Here is a 26,144-nt window from a genome sequence, read left to right on the forward strand (position 1 = left end):
TTGCTTACTACCTGAGCCTCCCTCCCTAAACTTTCCTGTTGGCTTCCAACAGGTGAGACCGAGGCTCCAGCACTGGAGGAGTGGGGTAAGAAGGAGGTTTCAGCCCCACTCGCCAGTTAGAAGCCAACAGGAAAGTTTAGGGAGGGCAGCTCAGGCATCAGCTATGGAGGCAGGCTGGTGAGAAGGAGCCTCCTCATCCACCTGTCCGCCTCTATAGCTGCCACCTGAGCCACCCTTCCCAAACTTTCTCACAAGCTTCTAACCAGTGAGACCAACATTACACTTGTGGAGGAGTGGGGTGAGAAGGAGCTTCCTAGCCCACCCACCCCCCAACTTCCAGAAATGCTCTCTGCAGTCTGTCTAGTTATAAACCAATGGGAAAGTTTGGAGAGGGTGGCTCAGGTGTTGGCTATGGAGATGAATCAGGAGGCTCCTTCTTACCCGCTCACTGCCTGAACCACCCTCCCTAAATCGGTTTCTAACCGGTGAGACTGCAGAAAGCAGCACTGGAGGTGTATGTGGGGGGAAGAGGATTCTTCTCACTCAGCCATCCATCTCCAGCGCTGCTGCTCCCTGTTCTCTTTCCTTCCTCCACTGCAGCAGTGGTATGTTTGCAGGTTTAAGATTTTAATGCAGGTTTAAGATTTTTATGCAAATGTGAAGGGTTCCCCAAGTTTGTTGAAAAATCTCCATCCTGTCAATGTGGGCCCGATATAGGTATCCACAGATTGGCCCACACTTGCCTATTAGAACAGAACATAAACAAAGACCTATATTTTTGCTTGGAGGAAAATCCCATGATGTTCAGAAAGATATTGTCAAGTAAATATGCATAGAATTTTAGCTTTTCTCAATTTTTTCCGCAGACTTTGGATATTGTATGCCGACAGCATTAAGTGCTTGTAAAGCTTGTCAAGAAAGGGTTGAAGTAACTAGCCATCATACAGTGGCGGTTCTCAAAAGATAGCTGTGGACTCCAGCTGTGGACTCCTGCGTTACATAATGCAGGTGTACAAATGCATTATGTAAATAATTTCTATGCTTTTAAAATCAGAGCAGACAAGAAATGGGTATGAATGGCCTTACTTTTTCTAATCTCACCATTTGTTCTGCAAGGAATTGTTTTGAAATTATGTGTACAGAAATTGCTCATGCAATACATTGTATGTACTGGGCAATGTACATCCTGGTCCTACCCTCAGCCTTGTTGCATATGTACCAACCTGAGCTCTATTTTGATGACTGGCAACATTAACAAAACAGCATTTGTGATCATGTGAAAATGCACACGCACACACTATTTATATGCATAAAAACACTCTGCCCATTTGAGGAAAATTCACATAAATGGGGGACACAGCGTGCTTGATCCCATCCCTCTTTCAACATATGCCGACATTGGTGCCCAAACGTTATTTGTACCAGGCAATAGTCTTGGTATCGTACAGTGTTGCGAGTCAGATGGAAGCTTTGTTATGAAGGTTGTAAAGTTTGTCAATCTGTATTCTTTTATCAGTTCATCAAAGGGTGTTTGGTAAGGTTATTTCTTCAGACTATCAGACATCCTGTATAGGAGATGGTGCATGATAGATCAAGAAGAAAGTAACACTTAATCTCATTCCATGCATATCTCACCAAAAAATCTGATACATTCAGTTGTTGACTTGCATATAGATTACAAACTCTAAATGTTGCATGTACTAGATATTTACAGAGCAAGAAAGCACAGAGAAATAAATGTTACCAGGAGAACTCCATTAGTAATGACAGCTTCAGCAGCAATTGAACTAAAAGAAAATGAAATATACATATTTAATGATTCATCGATATTGTATGGCATGACTGTAACTTTTTATGCTTCTAGTCTTAGGGCAACTGCCAGAAATACTGAGAACAACAATAGCACAGACCAGCCGCAGCACGGGAACACTACAATACACATTTTCAAGTATGCTGGTTCTACCCTCTACTTATGCTGTAAATAAATATATACATTTCTTATGTTCCTTTGTTAAAATGCATGCCAGATACAAGATAAACCCCAAATACTGTTGGTGATGTTCCTCAAATTCTAATAATTGATTTCACAGATTCGTGTTCTGGGTGTAAAGGGGTGAAAGATGTTGTCTTAGAGATTTTGAAGTAACTCAGTTTACTCACCTATTACATAAAAGGAACTCCACCTCTAGCTCTTCATGATCCTGAAATAAGAGAAAAATTGGTGAGTTAAGCCCTTCTCCTAATGGCTTTCTAACCGTAACCTCTGCATTGTGGCTCTGCAAAATGTATGACCACAGTCCATTAAGGTTTGGTCTAATCATGCTGAATGTTAGAACCCTGAGAAGGCAGAATGGACTGTACCATTTCATGATGCAGGTGGTGGATTATGTTTATGAATGCTTTTCCAAATGAAAAACTTCCTGCAAATAAATCATTAGCACATCACAGAAAACAGTATTTGCCCAATATACTCATGTTGTGGAAATTTTCTGCAAGGAGAGGAACGTTCTAATCATAGATTCCTAGGGTTGCCAACAAAATACCAAAAAGATATTTTTGAGTTTTTTTTACAGTTTTACATATCAATATGCACACCCGAGCCAATATATCCTGATATTCCTACAGTGATGGTGCTTATGCTTGAGACAATGGCCAGGGTTGCCAAGTTTATGTATCTTTGGCAGGAGGCAGAAAGTGCCTGGTCAAAGTTCTTGGGGTGTATCCATATAAATTTGTTCCTGTACACATTTTGGTAATTTTGTCATGATTTTATTGAGTTCTTGGTGGTTTTCCTGTGTGGGTTCTGTGGATAGCGGTTTGTAGAAACTGGTGTTTGAGAGTTGTTGCTCAGCTTCTTGGGTATATTTTGTTTTTTCCATTATGTCAATGGCTCCTCCCTTGTCAGCTTGTTTTATTATACTAATTGGATTGTTCTTCAGGCTGTTTATGGCATACTTCTCTGTGTGGCTGAGATTGGATCTTGAGTGGTGGTTTTTGTTGATTATTTTAGCTTGGGCCCGGCAGCGGAAGCATTCTATATACAGGTCTGGTGTAGTATTGTGGTCTTCAGGAGGAGTCCACATGGAGTCCTTCTTTCTATGGTGTTGAGTGGGAGCTATTAAGTCATCCTTATATGGTTCATTGGTAGAAGTGTGAGGAGGTTGTTTGCCAATAGATTGTTGAAGCTGTGAGGAGGCTATCTGTTCTGTGCTGTGGTGAAAGTAGGAAGAAATTCCTTTTAAATTTGGTGTTGGAGGAGAGTGTTATGGATACCATGGTCCGCCAAAAAATCCATGGGTTCTAGATCAAATCAAGCCTGAACTCTCCCTAAATGCTAAAATGACTAAATTGAAGCTATTGTACTTCGGTCATATTATGAGGACACAAGAGTCACTGGACAAGCAATAATGCCAGGAAAAGTTGAAGGCTGCAGGAAAAGGAAGACCCAATATGAGATTAATTGACTCGACAAAGGAAGCCACAGCCCTCAGTTTGCAAGACTTGGGCAAGGCTTTTAATGATAGGACATGTTGGAGGACACTGATTCATAGGGTCGCTAGGAGTCGGAAGTGATTTGACGGCACTTAACACATGCACATAACCTCCCAATGTATTTTTTAAAGTTTTCACAGCCAGGATGGTGTAGTGGTTAAGAGCGATGGTTTGGAATGGTGGACTCTGATCTGGAGGACCAGGTTTGATTCCCCACTCCTCCACATGAGCGGCGGAGGCTAATCTCATGAATTGGATTTGTTTCCCCACTCCTATACATGAAGCCAGCTGGGTGATCTTGGGCTAGTCACTCTCAGCCTCACCTACCTCAAAGGGTGTCTGTTATGGGGAGAGAAAGGGAAGGCGATTGTAAGCCAATTTGATTCTTCCTTAAGTGGTAGAGAAAGTCGACATATAAAAACCAACTCTTCTTCTTCTCCTCCTTCTTCAAGTTTGGGGGTTCCTCAAGTTTGCAGAACTATATGTTTTCTTTCTCTGTGGCCCTGATCTACAGATTTAGATATAGAGAGATAGGGCCACGCTTTTGCTATTAGAATATATGATGATAACAAGTGGGGGAAATTATCAAAGGAGGAGATGGTGAAATGACATGGAAATTATAACAATTTTTTCTATCTCTTACTAATTTATTAAGGTCTTCCCTCAACTTATAAAAGCAATCTAGAGCCATTAAAATCAATGGAAGATTGCCGTCAATTTCACTAAAAATGGTTATACTCATGAATTGTCCTTATCCAATGGAACATGAACAGAACACGTGGATCTGGATTGCCCAGTCATTTTTAGAAGGGAAAAAGTGTTGGAGTTGAACCCAGCCCCTCCTTCCTTTCCTGAATAGTCAATAGCTAGGATTTTTAGCTTTATAAAAATGTATCTATGGCTCCATTTACACATTACAAAGTCCTTGTGTTTGTTGAGGAATAAAACAAGGACTTTGGATCACACATGCAATGTGCCTCCCATATGCACAGTGGCTCTTTGTTGTTGCCATCTCAGCTCACAGGGAGATGCTTGTTAGCTCCCCCCGCCCTGCTTTCATGGCCTCAAACCATCCCATAGCACCGCTGTTGGCTCCACTGCAAAAATCATGATACAAAGTTCTTGTGTCGTTTCCCATCAAACACAAGGACTTTGTAATGTGGAGATGAACCCTATGAGTTCAAACCCAGTTGCTGGATCAGAGATGGAACCAATGTGTGGTCTGTAGTTGCATACATGATGTCCCATCTGGTTGGGAATTCTGATTCAGTATACATAGTTTTGCATCAGGATCAGGATAGATGCTTATGAGCCAATTAAATTGTAACACCTGTAACACAAATGTGGCAGCCATACTTCTTTTGATGAATTGCACATCAAACTGTTGGACTGTGAGATGTGGATACTTCAGGCAAAGAGTATTATGTTAATACTCACTTTTGGATTGCACTTGAACTGCATGAGAACTTTTTCATTTAGTGGGAGTCCAGCTATATCAAAGCGCACAGTGAAAAGGTGGTCATCTCTGGAAATGTTATCCTCATCATGGACACTGAGCTCCAACACGTTCTGACAGATGAAAAGGAAAGACATAGATAAATGATCTTTTCCTACCATAAGGGCCATGTACAGTTCTGGATATGTAAAGGTAGCCCCCTTGTGCAAGCACTGGGTCATTCCTGACCCATGGGGTGATGTCACATCCTGATGTTTACTAGGCAGACTTTGTTTACAGGGTGGTTTGCCGCTGCCTTCCCCCGTCATCTTCCCTTTACACCCAGCAAGCTGGGTACTCATTTTACCGACCTGGGAAGGATGGAAGGCTGAGACAACCTTGAGCAGGCTACCTGAACCCCACTTCCATCAGGATCGAACTCAGGTCATGAGCAGAGCTTTTAACTGCAGTACTGCAGCTTACCACTCTGTGCCACGGGGCTCTTGTTCTGGATACCCCATGTTATAAAAATGGTGTGAAATACTCGAGTGCAAGAAGGCTTAAAACAAGTCTCTTTAATTTAGAAAGCTGTAATAAAAAGCATCAGACCCTGTCCAACATGTCTTTATCCCTTCCTCTCCATACTCTTAAAAAACTGGGCACCTAATTACCTCAACATATTGTTACCCAAAATCAGTCTACATATGTCAAGGCTGAAAAGTGCAAAGGCGTCCCCTTGCTAGCACAGAGTAAACCAATGTATTTTGGATACTTCAATACTTGGCATCTAACCTGTGTGTTCCAATGTCCAGATTCAAACCAACACTTGAAAGAACAAGGGGAAATAAGCTTCTTAAATAGAAATAGAACATAAAAGTGACAAGTCAACCAAGAGGCTGGGGTAACAGGATGTGTTCCAAACAAGCTACAAAACTTGGGGTTGAGGGGTAACCCTTTATACCCTTTTGCTGAGAATGCAGAGGAGAAGGGTTGTTGGCAGTAGAAAGCAGGAGTAATAAAAATCCAATCTTTTGAGGATGAACCAGACTGAAAGGAAATCCTTTGTATCCTCAGTGGAACAGCCTTCCTCAGGAGGTGGTGAGCTCTTTTTCCCTGGAGGTTTTTAAGAGGAGGTTAGATGGCCATCTATCAGCAATGCTGATTCTGTGACCTTAGGCAGATGATGAGAGGGAAGGCATCTTGGCCATCTTCTGGTCACTGGGGGTGTGGGGAGGGGAGGTAGTTGTGAGTTTCCTGCATTGTGCAGGGGTTTGGACTAGATGACCCTGGTGGTCCCTTCCAACTCTATGATTCTATTGTATTGTATTGTGGAGGGGAGTTTTCCCCTTGTGCCTTGAGAGTATCAAAATGTTCCCTTGGGGAAATTTGGAAGTTAGATAGGTAACTTAGATAGGAGATTGGAAAGAGAAACTGCTGAATTACAGTTGATATTCAAACTAAAGTCAATGCATTTACCTGGGCTGAATAAAGACCTTGCATTCATGGCCCATTACCAATGCTGATTTCTCCACACCCATCTCTCCCCTGGACATCACAGACTCTTCTGCATATCACACCTAATCCCATCAAGCCTGCTATTCACATTTACATACTGTTCCTCTACTTAAAGACCGATGGATTCACATTCTAGCTGTATCTGAAGAAGTGAGCTGTGGCTCACGAAAGCTCATACCCTACCAGAAAATATTTTTGTTAGTCTTTAAGGTGCTACTGGACTCTTGCCCTTTTAGATAGTCTGGGTACTTGTCATGATTGGGGAAAGGCAGGGATCTTCCCATCTGGTCACTGAGATATAGAGCAAATTTCTGGAACTGGCCTGTTGCTTATTCATTTGAAAATCTGGGTTGTTAGTAGGGTTGCCAGGGTCCACCGGCAGGAGGTTTTTGGGATGGAGCCTGAAGAGGGTGGGGTTTGGGGAGCGGAGGGACTTTAGTGCCATAGAGTCCAATTGCCAAAGCAGCCATTTTCTCCAGGTTAACTGATTTCTATCAGCTGGCGATTAATTGTAATAGCAGGAGATCTCCAGCTATTACCTGGAGGATGGCAACACTAGTTGTTAGTCAGGATCAAATTATTTGGGAAGAGGCTCGAGATTACTGCAGGTACAAGGGATAATTACAGCCACAGTAGCCTGTGTCGTGCTTGTATGTTTTGTTGTGACTTCATAAGAGTATGGGGATTTTACTTCTCAGTCCTGTGAGCATGCACTGTGGCTAGGGCTGCCAGATCCCCCCTCTCCTCTGGCGGGATCCTTTTGGGGCAGAGTTGAGAAGATCACATGTGCTGACACACCAATGCTCGTCACTTCCGGTTTACACCCGGAAGTGCTGCCTCGCGAGGGGCCTTATACCACTCAAACTCCCAGTAAGAGGTAATACTGACTTTGATAGGCCACTGGTCTGACTCAGTATAAGGTAGCTTAATGTGTTCATGTTCAAGTATGATAGCCATGGCTAGTCACTTGTCAATTCTGGCCTAGGTGTGATTATTTCTTGTCAGACCAGCTAGAGGATGAGCACATGCAAAAACTGTCACACTAGAACACAAGTCCAGCAGTCTGTTCACACAGTGGCCAACCAGGTGCCTCTAGGAAGCCACTAACAAGACGACTGCAGCAGCACCATCCTGCCTGTGTTCCACAGTACCTAAGATAATAGGCATGCTCCTATGATACTAGAGAGAATAGGTATGCATTATGACTAGTATCCATTTTGACTAGTAGCCATGGATAGCTCTCTCCTCCAAAAATGTGTCCACTCCCCTCTTCAAGCCTTCCAAGTTCTCAGCCATCACTACATCCTGGGGCAGGGAGTTCCACAATTTAACTAGAATACTTGTGCTCACAGAGTAGTTTAAAAATAGGTACATTTTTTCTACCCTTTCAATATATACATCTGAGCTTGTGGGAGGAAATTGTGCAGTATATTAAAAGTATTTCAGGAGGATTTTAAGAGTGAAAATGAAATGTGTTCAGTCAAAATAAATTACCGTTATTTTCAAGGTCAGACACTCCCCTACCTCAAATTTCTGAAAAAAAAAACAGTTTTATCATAGATTACAGAGGAATGATCGGGATTTAGGAATAATTGGTTTCTTACTTTCACTTTGCTTTGAACCATGAAATGGAAAGTTTCATTCCAGACTGGGTCTTTGGAATTTTCAACAGCCTTTGTTCGGAAATGTATGGAAGAAGCAGTTGGAAGCCACAGCATTAAGTAGCAATCAGTGTGGCTAACTGTTGGGGGGAAAAAACCCACAGATGACAATGTAATAGCAGGCACAATATAGCTTGCAACTGGACAACAGGTATTGCATCTCTTTTCTTAATATGTATATTCAAGAAGGGGAACTGCACAACGTTTGGGGGGAGACTTGCCACCTGCATCAATACAGCAGGGTTGGCAGTGGGAGTGACTTCCACTCCTGCCTCACCCACATCACCACGGCCTCTATGCTCCACTTTTGCCTGCCTGCACCACTGCCGCAGCTGTGGTTCATGTAGTGGGAGTAGGTAGGGGTTCTAGCTCCTCCTCCTCCATTCATCAACCCTATAGCCTCTCCTGTGAACAGGATGGATAAAGGCTGGCCAATGGTGCAAGCACAGACCATGCTTTTCTGGTTTGGGAGTATTTAAATCTCCTCCATTTTTTAACTTTTTGTATTTTTGTGCACACCTGGGGTTTCCCCCAAGTTTGTAGAAAGATCTGCTTTCTTTCTGCATGTCCCCAATATGAACTAGAACTAGAAGGGACAGAATGTTGACAACAACTTAATATCAATTAAAGAGAAAAAGGGGATAGGAAGAGGAAATCAGTGTTCTCAGGCTCTGGAGGGGGAAAAATTCCAAATGGTTGTCTATCCGTTCCCATGCATTTCCTTGCAAGCTCCCAGCTTGTAGGTGAAAATAGTAAAGATACTCACAGATATCTGCTCGTCGGAGATTCTTTGCCCTTATCACTTCTACTGTGAGCAAGTAACAAGGTGATGTCTCCACCTGCAGAATAATGTAATGCAAAACAATGTTAAAAAGTGTAAGTTGTCCTAAAGGTGGTATCAATTTTAACTTCAGCCTCAAAATCAGATCCTAGGCAATTTATAAAAAGGTCAGTTAAGTATTTTTTATAGAAATTAGTTACTTCTACTTCTTCCTTAAACCCAAGTAATCTCACATTTGATCTTTTCATCTGGCTCTCAATTTCTTCTACTTTTCCCATTATTTTTTATTATTTTTCTTCTATCACCCCAAAATTTGTTTCTAGTAACCTAAAAGGCTTTCTAAACTTTCTATTTTTTTCGTTAACCTCTTTGTTTTGTTTAGTAAGTTCTTCAACTTTATTAGATGTACTAATAAATTTATTATCTTTTTAATTTTATTTTCCAGCTCTGGGAATTTATAATCTGAGTTTTCCATTTCCCCCACCCTTTGTGAAATGTCTTTTTAAAAAACCTTTAATTGATTTATCAAGTATCTATGGTACTTTGCACCCCCTTCAGGATTGCATGGTTAATATTATCAATATCCTATCCACTAATACATTTGAATTTTGTTTTATTCTTTAATTTATTGTCAACTGGTAACAACTGTAACAGCTATGTTGAAACTACTAATTAGAAAACAGCAATCAATAAACCCATCAACCAATTAACTACAACAATCTAAGGGTGAGATTTATTTTAAATATAACTATCTATAGACCACTGAAAACTATTTCGATATAAACGATTGAACAAATCTCTCAGATCTCAATCTCTCTCTTGGCTGCTCCTGGCAATAAATCAGTCCCTCAGAAAAAGTAAGCAGGCCTGATGACACCCCATCTTCCTCCATCTCTCAGATGGAAGCTGTGGCTGTAATTTGAGATAAAAAGACAATGCCAGCCTGGATGCTCTCTAGATGGGTGTGGGAGCTATAATATGCTCCAGTAACTCAAACTGCCCCTGGCTGCTCCTGGTAATACGGTAAATTAGTCTTTCCCAGAAGTCCCTCCAAAAAGACACACAGGTCTGAAGACATCCCTGCCTTCATCTGCCTTCAGGTGGATGGTATTAGAAATAAAATTTTAGAATTTTTTAGAGCCAATCCAGAGTAAAAAATAGATGGTCAAGATGTGTTAGTCTTTGAAGACATTTCTCCAGTTACTAATAAAAAATAAGTGATTTTTGGTGTCTTACAAGATGAGTGGCAACGGATAAAATTGAATATAGATGGATATTTCCATTTAAATTGTTGATCTGGTATAAGGAAACAAATATTGTTGTTCGAATAATCTCAGATGCTAAATTTGGCTGGGGGCGGGGGCGTTGAATAAGACTTTTAGCTGAAAAGAAAGAAAAAGAAATGGAATAATAAAAATAAAAAACAGATCAGGGAGAAGTTACCAAGACTGTTGCAGGCATTCTGGAAGCGTTTCAGAGCAATTACATAAAGTTATATACTCCAGAAGGTTCTGATAAAGGAATTTTGTAAAAGGAGTAGAGATTCCTAGACTTTAAGTGGAACACTGAGAGTTTTTTTTTTAATAAACCCATCTCTACTTTACAAGTATTGCAAATTATACAAAATCTCAAAGCTAATAAAGCACGAGGCCCAGATTGGTTTAATAATGAGTTTTATCAAACAATCTGATATTTTGGCTCCCTAACTGGTAAAATTATTTTTGTGTTCACCAAAGAACAGACCTGAAGGGTGAACTGGAAACACAGAACTAGACGCTCACATCCTACCCACCATAGTTTAAAAATACTACAAACCAGCCCTCTTTTCTTTTTATATGTGGAGTCCATCAGCTCTGAAAGGATACCATGGCCCAGAAAGCAAAAAGAGACCGGACACCCCAGACAACAGAGACCTAGTAGGTGGCTTTTCTGGTTTTTCCTGCGTCAGAAGCACCCAAGAAAACCCCTCACATGGTTTCATTTCAAAGATCTCTCTCAGCTACTTATTGGTATTATTCTCTGATATGACATGCTGCTCATTCATCCAGTTAGACCTCTCTTTCCCAATCAATTTGCATCACCACTTTCAGAGTGCAACAAGAACAGGATGTTTAAATGGACATTTGGGTGGTGGCAAGATTACAACCATTTGTTCTAGCCTATTTAGAAATTTGTCAAGCATTTTTTATCTTCAGGTGAGTATTTCAGGTAAGATATGGATTATAGTTTTCAGAAAAGTTTAAGCGGGTTGAGAGAAACTGCTTCCTCTGGGGTGCACATACAGTGCTGTTGTCCTATTAGTGTCTCTACTATTGCAGGTTTTTTAAGCAATACAAAAAACTTCCAAACCTGTTTGTTAGAACCAGAAGTGGAATGTTTGTTTGTACCTGGAATACCATTTCCACTTTCAAATATCTTTCAGTTCTCTCAACAGGTGTCAACTGGCCTGGAGGAAAGCATCCTGTTCTTTTAATAGACTCTTGATGTGTAGAAATGGGCAGCTATAGCTTTTCATGCCATGAATGTAAACAACCATCACCTGCTAAATAACATCCCATGAAACATCTATTAAAGAGTCAGAACAGTTTTTTCTCAAGACTTTTGGGCTGGTCCTGTGTAACTCACTGTCACGCATACTTCAGCGTCTCACCTTAGAAAGGGTTCTGTTGCTCAGTGTGGCTTGAGAGTGCTGTGCAAGAGGAAGGGGCTTTTGCTGTACCTCCCATACCATTTCCAGAGTAGCAATGGCTGTGGAGGGGTTGTTTGTGCCTTTGTCGTGCTCTGTGTTCCCTAAATCACATGATCCCAGGACAAGGGAGCCCGGGACGGGCAAACAGGCCACCTGCGCTGTTGGTGGTAGAAAGTGCCATCAAGTCGCAGGCAATTTACAGCAACCCTGTAGGATTTTCAAGACAATGTTCACAGGTGGTTTGCAATTGCCTGCCTCTGCAAAATGACCCTGGACTTCATTGGTGATCTCCCATCCAAGTACTAACCAGGGCTGGTCCTACTTAGCTTCCAAGATCTGACAAGATTGGGTGAGCCTGGGCAATTCGGGTCAGGGCACCTGCAGCCATTGCTATTCTGGAAAACAGCACAGGCAGGAAGAATTGCCCTCCCCTTGAGCAGTGCTCCCATGCCACATTCAGCAACAGAGCACTTTCCAAGGAGAGTGACCTGATGGTGCATATAACTGCAAGTTGATCGTACTCCTGAAAGTCTAGGCTATAGAAATGCACTCCAATGATCCTTCCATCAGATAAGTTACAGATGAAAAAATACTGTCTAAATTTAATTTTGCTAATATTTCTTTATATTTTTTATCAGCTAGTTCAGTTCTCTGCTTTTTGCTCTTGGTTTTATAGATTTATTTGTGTTATGTGTGTATGTAGTTCTGTTTTTGCATGCAACTGACATAGTAATGCTATGTATTATGCCATTTATATGTACAGTATGCCTATCTATAACACACATAAAAACACATAAAAATGTTGATTTGCTCATTAACAAATAACATTGAAAATGTGCACACTATGGGGGGAAAAGGATGACAGAAAAGGATGACAGATATGAAAGGATGACAGATTCTGTCCAAGAAGAAGCTTTTGAAGAAGAACCTACAGTTTTAGAAAGTGAAGTGAGAGCTGCACAGAGAGCAATGGGGAGAATCAAATCACCAGGAGCAGATGGGATATCAATAGAGCTATTCCAAGCCACAGAAACGGAGTCCATCAAAATCTTGACAAGAATATGCCAACAGATATGGAAAACAAAACAATGGCCCACAGACTGGAAACAATCAATTTACATTCCAATTCCCAAGAAAGGAGACGTCAAAGATTGCAGCAACTATCGGACCATTGCATTAATTTCTCACACAAGTAAAGTGATGCTCAAAATCTTACAGCAAAGGCAGTTACCATATATGGAATGAGAAATGCCTGATGTTCAAGCTGGATTTAGAAAAGGAAGAGACACTAGAGATCATATTGCAAATATACGTTGGATACTGGAGCATATACCCTGACCTGGATGGCCCAGGCTAGCCTGATCTTGTCAGATCTCAGAAGCTAAGCAGGGTCAGCCCTGGTTAGTATTTGGATGGGAGACCACCAAGGAATACCAGGGCTGCTGTGCAGAGGAAGGCATTGGCAAACCACCTCTGTTCGTCTCTTGCCATGAAAACCCCATAAGGGGTTGCCATAAGTCGGCTGCGACTTGACGGCACTTTACACACACACTGGAGCATATGAAAGAATTTCAGAAGAAAATCAGCTAGTGTTTCATAGATTACAGCAAAGCTTTTGACTGTGTAGATCACGAAAAGCTATGACTGGTTTTAAAGGAAATGGGTGTGCCACTACATCTGATCATTTTGATGTGCAACTTGTATTCTGGACAAGAAGACACAGTTAGAACGGAATATGGAGAAACAGAATGATTTCCAATTGGCAAAGGTGTTAGGGAGATAAAATACATCCTTGTCTATCTCTTCAATCTATAAGCAGAACATATAATTAGGAAAGCTGGATTAGATTTAGATGAAGGTGGAGTGAAAATTGGAGGGAGGAACATTAACAATTTGAGATACGCTGTAGGGCTGTTGAAAAAAATCTGGGAAGTTCGGCTTCGGCAAAATTTGGCCCTTTTAAATTCGGGCCATGCCAAAGTCCGAACTCCCCTGCTTCGGATTCCCGAAATTTGGGCAAGATCCGGAGTTTGGGGGAAAATTCCCCCCCCCCGCGGGCCTTCACGGGGCTTCCATGAAGGCGTGGGGGGGGCTCTTTAAACAGATCTGCGCCTTCCAGCTGGAAGGTGCAGATGCTTAAAGGGCCCCCCGCGCGCCTTCAGAGAAGCCCCCTGAAGGCACGCCGGGGGGGGAACAGATCTGCGCCTCCCGGCCAGAAGGCACAGATCTGTTTAAAGGGGCCCCCACGTGCCTTCACGGGGATTCCATGAAGGCGCGTGGGGGGCTCTTTAAACAGATCTGTTTAAAGACAATAAAATATTAATATAATAAAAAAGATAGGATATTTTGGAGGACATTGATTCATAGGGTCGCCATGAGTTGGAAGCAACTTGATGGCACTGAACACACACACATGGCGGGGAGGGGGAGGAAACAGCATGAAAACAGTTGATTTGATTTACACAAGGGAGATGGAAAATCAGAATGGGGACTTTGGGGTAGAAACAGCATGGATGAGAAATACAAAATCATCCCTACTTATAATCCTTTACGTGACTGGGTGGTTGAGGAAAAGCTGGCTGAAATTGAATCCATCGAAGATGGAGGTCCTGTGGCTTGGCAGGGGCAGCTTGGGAATGGGGTGCCGGCTCCCGGCTCTTGACGGCATGAGTTTAACACCTTCCTCCACTGTCAGGAGCCTGGGTGTGATCCTGGATGCCTCCTTATCTATGGAGGCCCAGGTTGCAGCCGTGGTTAAGGCCACCTTTTTCCATCTCTGCTGGGCCCGGCAGCTAGTGCCTTACCTCTCCCGCCCTGATCTAGCCATAGTGATCCATTCAACGGTCACCTCTAGGCTAGACTACTGTAACTCGCTCTACCCAGGGCTGCCCTTGGAACTGATCAGGAGGCTCCAACTGGTGCAAAATGTCGCAGCGAGGCTCCTTTCTGGGGCCTCACTGCAAGAGTACATAACTCCAGTGCTGAAACAGCTGCACTGGCTCCAGCTGGAGCATCGGATCAGGTTCAAGGTGCTGGTTTTGCCCTTAAAAATCTTATACGGTCTGGGACCATCGTACCTATGGGACCGCCTCTCCTGGCACATCTCCCCAAGGGCTTGTGCTCAGGGAACAACAACTTGCTGGTGGTCCCTGACCTGCGGAGTGTGTGGCTATCCTCAACAAGGGCCAGGGCCCCGTCTTGGTGGAAGTTTACCAAATAACATCAGGGTCTCTGCGGGACCTAAATTTGTTCTACAGGGCCTGCAAAACAGAACTGTTCCACCCCACCAGGCCTACTCCTGAGGGCAACCACAAGCCTTTCCATTGGTACAAATTGCTGGCCTCCACATCCTCCCCCAACTGGTTGTGGAGTTCACTGGCTGCTCAGGACTGTCCAGCAGTCCTGTCCAGCAGCTAAAATTATAAAATTATGGAATTATGCCATCTTGTTTTTATGATATGCTGTATGAATTTTTAAGTTATGTTTTAATATAGATGTTTTTAATATAGATATAAAATTGATGTTTTTATATTGTGTTGTGAGCCGCCCTGAGCCCGGCTTGCCGAGAATGAGGGTGGGATATAAATGTAAATAATAAATAAATAAATACACGAATGCAAAGAACTCTGTATAGCTAAGGATTATGTGTAAATTCCTCTCCCTGAATTGTGACTGGGAAAATCTGTACAAGGTTTGAACAGTGCCAGTATGGTATAGTGGTTAAGAGTGGCATACTCTAATCTGGAGAACCAGGTTTGATTCCCCACTCCTCCACATGAAGCCTGCTGGGTGAGCTTGAGCCAGTCACAGTTCCCTCAGAACTCTCTCAACCCACGTGGAGGTAGGCAATGGCCAATGGCCAATGGCTACCTCCAAACATCACTTCCCATGAAAACCCTACAGGGTTGCCATAGATCAACTGTGACTTGATGGCACTTTCCACCACCACAGAACAATAAACAAAACAATTAAAACATAGGTATTAAAAACCAAATGAGTCATTTTAAAAAAATACGGGCCACTGAAAACAAGCCAGGGCAAAAAAAATCGGTAAAACCAACCCTTAGCAGCCTAAAATGATATTGATAAAATAGTTTCCAGGTCAGAAGTAGACCATAAAACAATTTAAAGAGATAGAACCCTTTAGTTAAAAGCCGGTGTAAAAAAATTTTTTTGTTCTGGTGCCTAAAAGATATCCAGGTTAGCCTCAAGGGAGCATTCTAAAGATGAAATGCCAGCACTGAAAAAGCCCTTTCTCCAATCACCACTCACCTCATGTCTGCGAGGGGGGGGGACACACAGAGAGTGGGGTTTAGGAGGAGGATCTTAACTGGTGGGCTGGACTGTGGAAGTTGAGGTGGTCCTTTGAGTTACCAGACCCCACGCTTAATTATCTTAAAGGTAAGAACCAGCATTTTGAATTCTGCCCAGAAACAGATGAGCAGCCAGTGCAGATCTTTTCATGAGTGATACAATCCCTGTATCCATCCACCAACAATAACCTGCCTGCTGCATTTTGAACCAATTGAAGTTTCTGCAAAGGCAGCAGCATGGAAAACACATTACAATAACCTAACCTAGGGGTGATCAGAGCGGGGATCACTGTGGCCATTTGTGCTTATTGAGGAAGGGCAGTAGCTGGTTATCCGCTTAAGAGGTGTTAAGTGTACAGGGAAAACCTGAGCATCCAGCTGTAGGAGAGGATCTGGGCAGATTGAGGGGGAGAAACTGTCCATGAAACAGGCCAAGCCCCACCCCTCAAAAGGCCCAATGGCCTTGTCCCTTGCCATGGTGAGGCCGGGCAGGGTGGGCACATCCTATCCTTCACTGTAGTGAGTGCAGGCCTGGAGGGCACATCATTCACCATTGTAAGCCCTCTTTCCCCAGCATCCACCCCTTTTTTGGGGCTGTGATTGTCAGGTCTGGGTAACCCCAGTGGGGCGGGGGAGCAACCTCAGATAATTAGCCCACTTGGATTCTTCCTCATGGCTTAAGTGTGTAATGCGCCCTGGACAAGATCCAGCAGGGCCCCAATCTATGAACCTGCTTCTTCAGGGGGAACATAACCCCTTCTAAGACAGGCTGACTCCTCAGTCCTGAAGTGACTTTGTCATTGACCAACAGTACTTTGCCCTCTACATATTTAGATGGGAAATATAATAGACTTCCGATGGAAGCATGTAAATGTATCTGTAAAGAAGAAGAGTTGGTTTTTATATGCTGACTTTCTCCACTACTTAAGGAAGAATCAAACCGGCTTACAATCGCCTTCCCTTCCCCTCCCCACAACAGACACCCTGTGAGGTAGGTGAGGCCGAGAGAGTGTGACTAGCCCAAGGTCACCTAGCTGGCTTCATCTGTAGGAGTGGGGAAACAAATCCAGTTCATCAGATTAGCCTCTGCCACTCATGTGAAGGAGTAGGGAATCAAACCCGCTTCTCCAGATCAAAGTCCACCACTCCAAACCACTGCTCTTAACCACTACACCATGCTGGCTCTTGAAACTACTGAACACATGCTATTTGCATGTAAGCTGTATGACATGCCTGGCTAAGCAGGGCAACTGAACAAGATGAGGCTGGGCAGGCCATGTATGACCATGTACGTACAGGATTATTAACACCATTATCTGTAGAATGTCCTAGGGCTCTGAAGAAACAATGCCTTAAATTATTACTGTCAGATACAAGCGAGGTTTTAACCAATAGAGTTGCTAGATTTGCCTGGTTAGCAATAAAATAATACAGAGCTATGGAAGCATGGGATGAATATTGGCTGGAATCTTATAGATTGTTATTTTGTATTAACCCTATGAATTTTTCTGTATTGATTATTTTAGTAATGTCTATGGTTTTAAATAGTTGAATTTGTGTTTTATTGTGAATATTTGTGGTTTTACTATATATTATGTAACATCTTTTATTTGATGGTCCATGACTGTAATAACTTATACAATACGACCAACAGTACTTCAATATTTTTGGACTGAGCTTTAGTTTGATCCTCATCCATCTTATTACCTTACCCACACACCAGTTCAGGACTTCCACAGACCCACTCATTTCAGCTGATTATGAGAAATGGAGCAGAGTGTCATCTGCTTATTGATGGCAGAGCCAGTGAAATATGGTGCCCCCATTCTCAATCCAGTCAGCCTCTCCAGAAGGATACCATGGTTGATGGTATCAAAAGCTACTGAAAGCCAGGAGTAAAAAAGATAAAGGTAAACATCACCTGTGCAAGCACCGGGTCATTCCTGACCCATGGGGTGACGTCACATCCCGACGTTTCCTAGGCAGACTTTGTTTACGGAGTGGTTTGCCAGTGCCTTCCCCAGTCATCTCCCCTTTACCCCCAGCAAGCTGGGTACTCATTTGACCGACCTCGGAAGGATGGAAGGCTGAGTCAACCTTGAGCTGGCTACCTGAAACCAACTTCTGTCGGGATCAAACTCAGGTCGTGAGCAAAGCTTGGACTGCAGTACTGCAGCTTACCACTCTGCGCCACGGGGCTCTTGAAATCCAGGAGTAGGGCTGTGCATATTGATAAACCCGAATTGAAAATAAACCTGAAATTAGCCGTTTTGGCAATATTCTGATTTATTTTTGGCCAAATAACAAAACCTGAGACTCTGCCAAAGCTGAATAGGCAATTTCCAAATAGATATTCATCTTTTTCAGGTTTCAGCTATTTGCCTGTGCTCAGATGCATGGCTCTGTGCCTTCTCCCATTTTTCTATCTTTGACCAGTTTTGTTAGGACCCCATAGTTGGGGCCCTTTTGACTTAGGGGTTGTGTTATTGGAGCCAACTTGGTCTGACCAACCTTCCAGGTACATCACCCATCAGAAGACTAGTCTTCATAGCAGAAGAGTCATTTAAAAGATGGGGCTCACCCAGTCCCGTCTGGAGGGTATCTCCAACTAAAAGCACCAGCTTCAACAGCTGCTGATCGGGCTTCTGAAGAAGACTCCCTCACCCACACGGATCAGCAATCTCCTTCAGAAGAGCTGTCTTGGTCGAGAATTTGGATGGCCCCGATACCCCCCCCAAAAACAAAAACAAAAAAACACCTGCTTTCAAACTGAAGGTTGTCCTGAATAGTGGCTTCTTTTCCCAGCACTGTGACTATCTCTTGAACTTTGATTTTTTATGACTATATTAAAGGACTGTTCACAAAAAGTTATGTCACAAAAAGAAATGTTTTCCGTGCCTTATTTTTCTTGCATTTAAGCAGTTTTCCTCAGTTTGGAAGCTAATTTGCATGGACATCATGCAAAGCACGCAGATACAAATGATTGGCCAGCCTGCCAATCTGCTCTTTCTGCCAGTCCTTGTCAATGCTGACCTTCTGAATCTGAAAACCGATCGATGGCTGTCAAGATGCCTGGAAGATTGGGGTGACCCCTTTGCGAGCCCATAACATTGGAGTCCCAAACTTCACCAAACTTTGATGTTCATCTAAGGATAGTCCCTTGCAGCTATGCTGCAATTTGATGGCTCTACCCCCCCCCCAAATGCTCTTTTCAGAGCCTCGAAAATAAATTCAATAGACTATAATGGACCCAATTTGGGGGGGGAAACTCAGGAAAAAAGCCAAAAAGCCATTTACTGGTATATGTATTTGTCTTATTTCAGGTTTACTGAGAAAATTTGGGGCCAATAGACCAGAACCCAAAATGTACCAAATTTTTTTTTTTTTTTTTGCAGAGCCCTATCCAGGAGAATCAATAGGGATCACTGTCTCAGGGAAGATAATCAGTGAGGGTGATCAAAGTCACTTCCATCCAAAATCCAGGTCTGATTTCCAGATTTTACAAACTCTCCAGATAATCTGCCTACTCTAAACTAAGATATTTTGAACTATTGTTCAAAATCTGTTTTATCACAATATGTATTGTTGCTGAAAAGATATGTGACCCACAGCTAAATGCCATATTCAGTTACTCAAGACTGCAAACAGTTTCCAAACTCAAATTAGCATTTAGCAATATTTTTGAGCAAGAAGAGTATTAAATGTGCACAATAGTTAACTGTCACATTATTTTGTGCTATACATTTTAGAATTACTGTTGTTGTGATGGTTAAAATATTAAACACTGAAACAATCAAAAGTGTAAAACCTTTACAACATTCAGCAGCAAGCTAGTCTACATGATCTGTTTTACTGAGTAGTCGGAAACACATTTCCTAATCTCTATTTTAAATCTATCCAGCTGACCATATGAGACTCTGTTAGAAAGGATTTCGATGTGAAAGGTACCAGTCCAAAGAAATTTCTGTTTTCAGTCACCTACTGTCTTGCCTGTATCTGTGGTAGAAGCCAAAGCAAAGATCTCAAAGTTGGTGAATGCCATTTACGGACCATAACAGTTCATCTTAAAACCAGAACTTGCAATTGGCAGCCAGCATACTTTGGCAGAAATTCAGATTTTCTTTCAATCCACATTGTCATAGGACAACTTTAGTTTTCAATGTGAGTACCTCAAGTCTGAGGATATATGTACCCTATGAATTTCAACTCGTTTTACAAGCATATCTCTGTCACCTGAAGAAATTTTGGGATCTGTGGTCTTCTTGGAAATAGGGAAGCAATCCCCAGTAAAATTCTGAGCCTTCTTGCCAAACTCCAGTTCCCAGAATTATTTGAAGAAAGCCATAACAGTTAAACTACAATAAAACCATAAACTTTGCAGTAGAGATATAACTTGTCCCAGCCACCATTTTTTGAAAGAATGATAGACAGCAACAAATATAATAAAATTGTACAACTTTTAAAAGGCACACTAGATCAGCTTTATTTACTTAAACTGGAATATCAATGACTGCTTACCAGATGTGATGAACTTCCACATGCAGCCATTGTGTTTTCTGTGCAAGAAAGTGCTGACATTCCTGATGGCAGCCAAGGACAGAAACCCAGGGCTTCTGGTGACTCTTTAAATATATTGAAACACGTTTGACTAACCCAACAGAGGTGGATGCATAGCTGTTTCCAAAGTGACTCAGAGCCACACCCCCTCTCATTTTGGAAACAAAAAAAATTGTTCTCATGGTTATTTGGAGCTTGTGTAAGAATGAAGAAATATCTTTGAAGGTGCAGGGCTGATGAGAATAATGAGATTAGATGCAACTTTTCCTTCCAAATTGATGGCATTACGTATCCACTCCAGTGTTCTGGAATAAAGTGTGCTGGTTAGCTTGCAGACTGCTATGTTTGGGTCAGGATTATGGCTGTGCATATCAGGTTTACTGAAGTGAAAATAAACCTGGAAAAGGCCTTTTCCAGATTTATTTGGGTTTAATTTCGGTCAAATATTAAAACTGGGAATCAAGTCTAAGCCGGATAGCCGATCACTGAAAAAGCCGAATAGGTTTTTGGCTTTTTCCGGCTTTGGCTTTCCCCATGCTTTTCCCTATGGGGACATTTTTAGGAGCTCTGGGGAGGCATTTTTTGAGGTAGAGTTATCAAATTTTCAGGGTAACTGCAAGGTACTCCCCTTAAATGAACCTCAATGTTTGGTGAAGTTTGGGACAGGGGGTCCAATTTTATGGGCCCCTGAAAGGATCAACCCAATTCTCCATAGGGAAGCATTGTAAAATTTGGGGGCCATAAAACTGGACCCCCTGTCCCAAATTTTACCAAACTTTCAGATTCATGCAAGGAGAGACCTTGCAGCTACTCTGAGAATTTGATGGCTCTACCTTGAAATACACCCCCCAGAGCTCCTCAAAAAAATTCCATATATACTATAATGGATTTGAATTTTTCGGGAAAACCAGAAATAAAGCTGAAATACCTATTTACCAATATGGGTATTCAGCTTATTTCAGGTTTCCCCCCCCAAAAAAATTGGGTCCAATAAACCCGAAATTTTCCAGAAAGATCACCAGCTTCCCCCCAAATCAGTAGCACTAGGGCTGTCAATTCGGTTCGTCCTGAACCGAAAACAGCCGAATTTCCCCTGGTTCGGCGGTTTTTAGTTCGGATGGAACCGAACTCAAAAAAGGCGGAAAAACGGGGAGCCGGATTCAGCGAATTCGGGGTGTTCGGTGAATAAATTCGGCAAATTCGGGGTTCGGCGCAGCAGCATAACCGTCAGTTAGTAAGCAGCATTCTCCTGGAGCCAATCGGTGGCCAGGCTGGGTCTTCTTCTGGCCAATCAGTTTGAGCGATTGAGTGCATGAGCCCAGCTGCTGTGCAGCCTGGGAAAAGAAAGAGAGTATCTGTGTGAGAGAGAGAAATCCCCGTGGGGGGGTGCTTGTGCACATTCGCTCCTTTCCGTGGCTGCAGGGGGCACATTGTTTGGGGTAGAGACCCCAAACTTTCAGCGGAGCATCAAAGGACCCTTCTTGCGAGACCCCCCAAGTTTTGTAAACATTGGGTCAGGGGGTCCCAAGATATGGGGCCCAAAAGGGGTCCTCCCCTTAATGTGCATTTTTATTCCATTTAAAGCACACATTCACTCCTTTCTGTGGCTGCAGGGGGTGCATTTTTGGGGGTAGAGACCCCAAATTTTCAGCGGAGCGTCAAAAGACCCTTCTTGTGAGACCCCCCATGTTTTGTAAACATTGGGTCAGGGGGTCCCCCCTTTTCCCTATTGGGATGAATGGGATCAGCCAATCCTGTGTGCATCTCGACAGCGGCAAATCCAAGGCAAAACCTCCCGTGCTTAAATGGAATCATATTGGATTACCCAGTCCTCCAAGTCCCTCCTGATGGAACAGAAGACGTCCACAGTAAGACCCCTTTTGGGGCTTTAATCTATAATTTTTCTCCTATGTGTGTGTGTGTGGGGGGAAGCAGAGTCTATGTGTGTGTGGGGAGGGAGCAGTTTCTGTGGGTGGGGGGGAGCCAAAGGGGGCTTTCGCCCATTCTGTCTGGGGTGGGTGTGCCCCCTCAAGTCTCTCTCTCCCTGGTTTGAGGGGGGGCTTCAGTTGTGTGTCCTCAGGTTTTCCCTCATTCATAAGATTGGTTAGGTCTATTTTGATGCTTGCTCAAAAATTGTTTTCAAATTGTGACTTAAAGAATGCATTTGCCTGGTCCCGAGTCCAATGCAAAAGGGGAAATTCCACCCCCTCCTGCTCCTGATGCTTAGCTAGCATGCCTCTGTCCCTTTCCATGGTTTGCAAACTCCCAGGCATCAGGTGTTGCTTTGCATGGTTGCAAACGTGTTGCTTTGCATGGTTGTGTTGCTTTGCATGTTTTGCAAACTTCTGTCCCTTTCCATGGTTTGCAAACTCCCAGGCGTCAGGTGTTGCTTTGCATGGTTGCAAACGTGATGGTTTGCACGGTTGTGTTGCTTTTCATGGTTTGCAAACTTCTTCGCACCTTCGCTCAGCTGTTTGTCGGGGCTGGGAGCTTTGAGTGGGCGGCAAGCTCTGCTAATTGCAAATGCACATTAAGGAGGGGGGACCCCTTTTGGGGCCCATATCTCAGCCCCCGCTGATCCAATCTTTACAAAACTTGGGGATTATTGCAAAAAGGGTCCTTTGAAGCTATGCTGAAAGTTTGGGACCCCTACCCCCAAAATGCCCCCCCAGAGCTGCAGAAAGGTGTGATTGTGATTTTAATGGCTTTATTCGGCCGAATTTTTCCCCGAACTCCGGACCTCATGCTGAATTGCACGGACCCGAAGCGGGGGAGTTCGGACTTCGGCATTTCCCGAATAAAAACGGGCTGAATTTCGCTGAATCCGAATTTTACCGAATTTTTTTTCAACAGCCCTAAGTAGCACTACATATAAGAAAAAGATTTTGTTCTTACATTCAGTGCTACATGACAAGTCTCAGAAGCTGAGTTTGTGAGCGATAGCCAGATACAAGTTTGACTGGCAGTCTCTTTTTTATTTAATAACCTGTTACTTCAAAAGTGGAGGTGTAATTTAATCAAGAACTATCTGAAAACAATACCTGTTTTACAAGTCTCCAGAGCCACAAAGCTTGTTTTTCCAATGTAAACCTTGGTATTTGTGTGTATTATAATTAGTGCCACACCTTAGATGCACCACTATAAGCAGAATGTCACTGGGCTCTTCTCACATGCAAGCACCTTTAATTAAAGATTGAGCCCCAGGGATAATGCGGGGAGGGAGTTTTGGGGGAATGACCTCATATACACCAGATTTGGGGAGGGGAGGGCCACAGCTTTATTGAATACAGCTGCAGGAGCATTGGCACAACATGGGGATGGATCCAACAACACATTTCTTTTGGGGTTGAAGCTGCTTTTCTATGGGACAAAATCATCTTGAGAAATGGAGAACAGCCACCTATCTTAGGGAGAAATGATTATTTACAGCTGCTGTTCCCTTGCCCCCACCCCTTCTGCTGCTGCAACCTCTAATTGTCAAAAGGCATATTAAAAAAATCAGATTTTAAAAACTTACTATTCAGATGTCTGTGTCTCTCACACAGCCCTCAGTGTAAGAGTTGGTTCACTAACATGACCTATTTGTCAAGCATGGAATCAGTCAAAGTTCATTCCCTCTCTCAGCCACGGCAGTCAGATTTATCCGTTGGATAACTTTACATTGCTTGATTTTTTTGTACCCGTGCAGTCAGCAGCATATATTATGAAGTGACCACAAGAACTTATCACAAAATCATTAGTTACTTAGGTTCATAAGTAGACACTGAAGGTACACAGAGTTATCTATGTAAAAAGTTTCAACTCAAAATTCTCCAAAGGAATTTTTAAAAAATTATGGAGGTAAGAGAGTGGCAGCTGCAAGAAAGCAGTGCAAATGGACACATCCAAATTTATTTTGCCACATTCTAACATTTTTATGAACAATCATCTCCCTAAATTGTGACCAGTGATGAAGATGAGAACCAAAGTGGTAGGTGATTGAAAATCCCTAGTAAATGTGTTGTTAGGTATTCATTATGTGAAATCCATACATTCAAATTAACGCAACGAAGATAGTTCCTGAATATTTATTTATTTTATTTAGTAAAATGTTTATATTGCACCTTCCTCTTATCTCAAGGCAATTTGTAAATAATAAAACAGTACAGATTAAATTCAAATGTGTGTGTGCGTTAAAACCAACCCCCCCCCCAAAATACCTCCCTCCCACCCATAACAGATAGCTGTCATTCATACACGTTCACAAGCCCTGGCAAACAAATAAGCCTTGCAGCACCTCTTAAAAGATCTCTAACAGGGGGTCTCCCCTCAGGAAGCACAAGTGGTGGCTCTCACAGCTCACACTCCCCAGGGTCCTGTCAGCATCCATAGGCAAGATTTATCTGAATCTATGCATAACAACAGGACAAGTTTCTGACACCTCATGTACTGGATCTACTCTCAACTTGGCTTCCAGTTTAGAACAAATGAAAAAGATTTTATCAGCAAAGAACTTCACAAATACATCATAGTTAGGGGCCAAATTAACATCACTAGCCAAGTTGAACTTAGGTGTTACCAAGTCATAAACCAGTATAAACAATTGAGTGGGACAAGATTCTGCTGGCTTGATGGTGGTGGAGAAGAAACCCTTCTTTGCCATCATCACTGCCGCTTCATAGGCCTGCAAATGGACTCGATGGCATGTTCTGTCTAATCCATCATTACACCAACATTGCACTAGTCATCTTCCAAAATGCTTTATATCCCCCATCTCCCTGGTAAACCACAGAGTCAGGGCTAAGGGAGTTAACACAGTCTTACCTACAATGTCCTCTTGTGATATCATTGCATTTGTGTAGGGAGCCCTGTGGGAGTTCTTTTTTTGCAACACTGTACCTGTACTTGGACTACTATGGGACCCAAATTAACAGCATATCCAACTAACTCTAGAACAAAATCTCACAAATCCCAACAAGATTTACATCCTTGATCTCGTACCACCTATTTTTCTCCTGTCCACTCACAGGATCCTGGAAGATCCAATGGAGTTGGTACTGCCACTAAACCAAACCAAGCCTTCACCTCTGAGTACACCTTTTGAAAGTAGGGAAATGTGGGCCATTTTCATTGGGATACTCTGTTGGACACCAATGAAGTAGTCTTTTATGGTTAATACTAGGACTGGATACTCTACATCAAACCTTTTAAGACACATACTGTAAGCAGTCTTTTGTGGAAAACTGGTAGTGAAATGACACAAAGGAAAGAATATAAGGTTTTTTTTTTAAAAAAGAAAGAAAACCACAACATAAAAAGTCTAACGGCTGTTGGTGTAGAAATGACAGCCAACTGCCTTCTTCTGGCATGTAATGAATGAATTCAGTATATTAGTATTCATAGACTTATTTGAATCTATAACATATAATCCTAATGCTACAAAAGCTCTACTGCTTTGTCACTAGTACAAGGCATTTACCCAGCTGTTGTGAAGCATGTTTCAATGTCACTGATTTTAGGGCTATCTTTTGCCCCTAACAAGCAATGAGACTTAAAAGCGACTAACTTCAATAGATTTTGTTTAGAGTTTACCCTGTAACTGTCCTTTATCTAATGTGCTTCATTTCATATGAGAATGATTACAGGCATGAAACTAGAATGTATATGTTCTATTCTTTCTTACCTTAAAGACACTAGCTGGAACTTAGCCTCTTCATGTCCA

The 26,144-nt window shown here is 42.6% G+C and overlaps 1 protein-coding gene across 1 annotated transcript in view; it reads right to left on the reverse strand.

Annotated features, from left to right (window-relative positions):
* LOC130479489 (cytosolic phospholipase A2 epsilon-like) overlaps positions 1 to 19,928 on the reverse strand; it is a 48,333-nt gene extending 28,405 nt beyond the window's left edge. The window contains exons 1-4 of the mRNA XM_056851888.1: positions 19,869 to 19,928; positions 8,870 to 8,942; positions 8,047 to 8,183; positions 4,930 to 5,061 (exon numbers count right to left, since the gene is read on the reverse strand). Of these exons, the coding sequence (XP_056707866.1) occupies positions 4,930 to 5,061; positions 8,047 to 8,183; positions 8,870 to 8,942; positions 19,869 to 19,928 (402 nt within the window). The remainder of the gene's footprint in view (positions 1 to 4,929; positions 5,062 to 8,046; positions 8,184 to 8,869; positions 8,943 to 19,868) is intronic.
* Between the last annotated feature and the right edge of the window lie 6,216 nt (positions 19,929 to 26,144).

The sequence above is a fragment of the Euleptes europaea genome, chromosome 6 (genome assembly GCF_029931775.1).
Source record: "Euleptes europaea isolate rEulEur1 chromosome 6, rEulEur1.hap1, whole genome shotgun sequence".
Classification (NCBI taxonomy): domain Eukaryota; kingdom Metazoa; phylum Chordata; class Lepidosauria; order Squamata; family Sphaerodactylidae; genus Euleptes; species Euleptes europaea.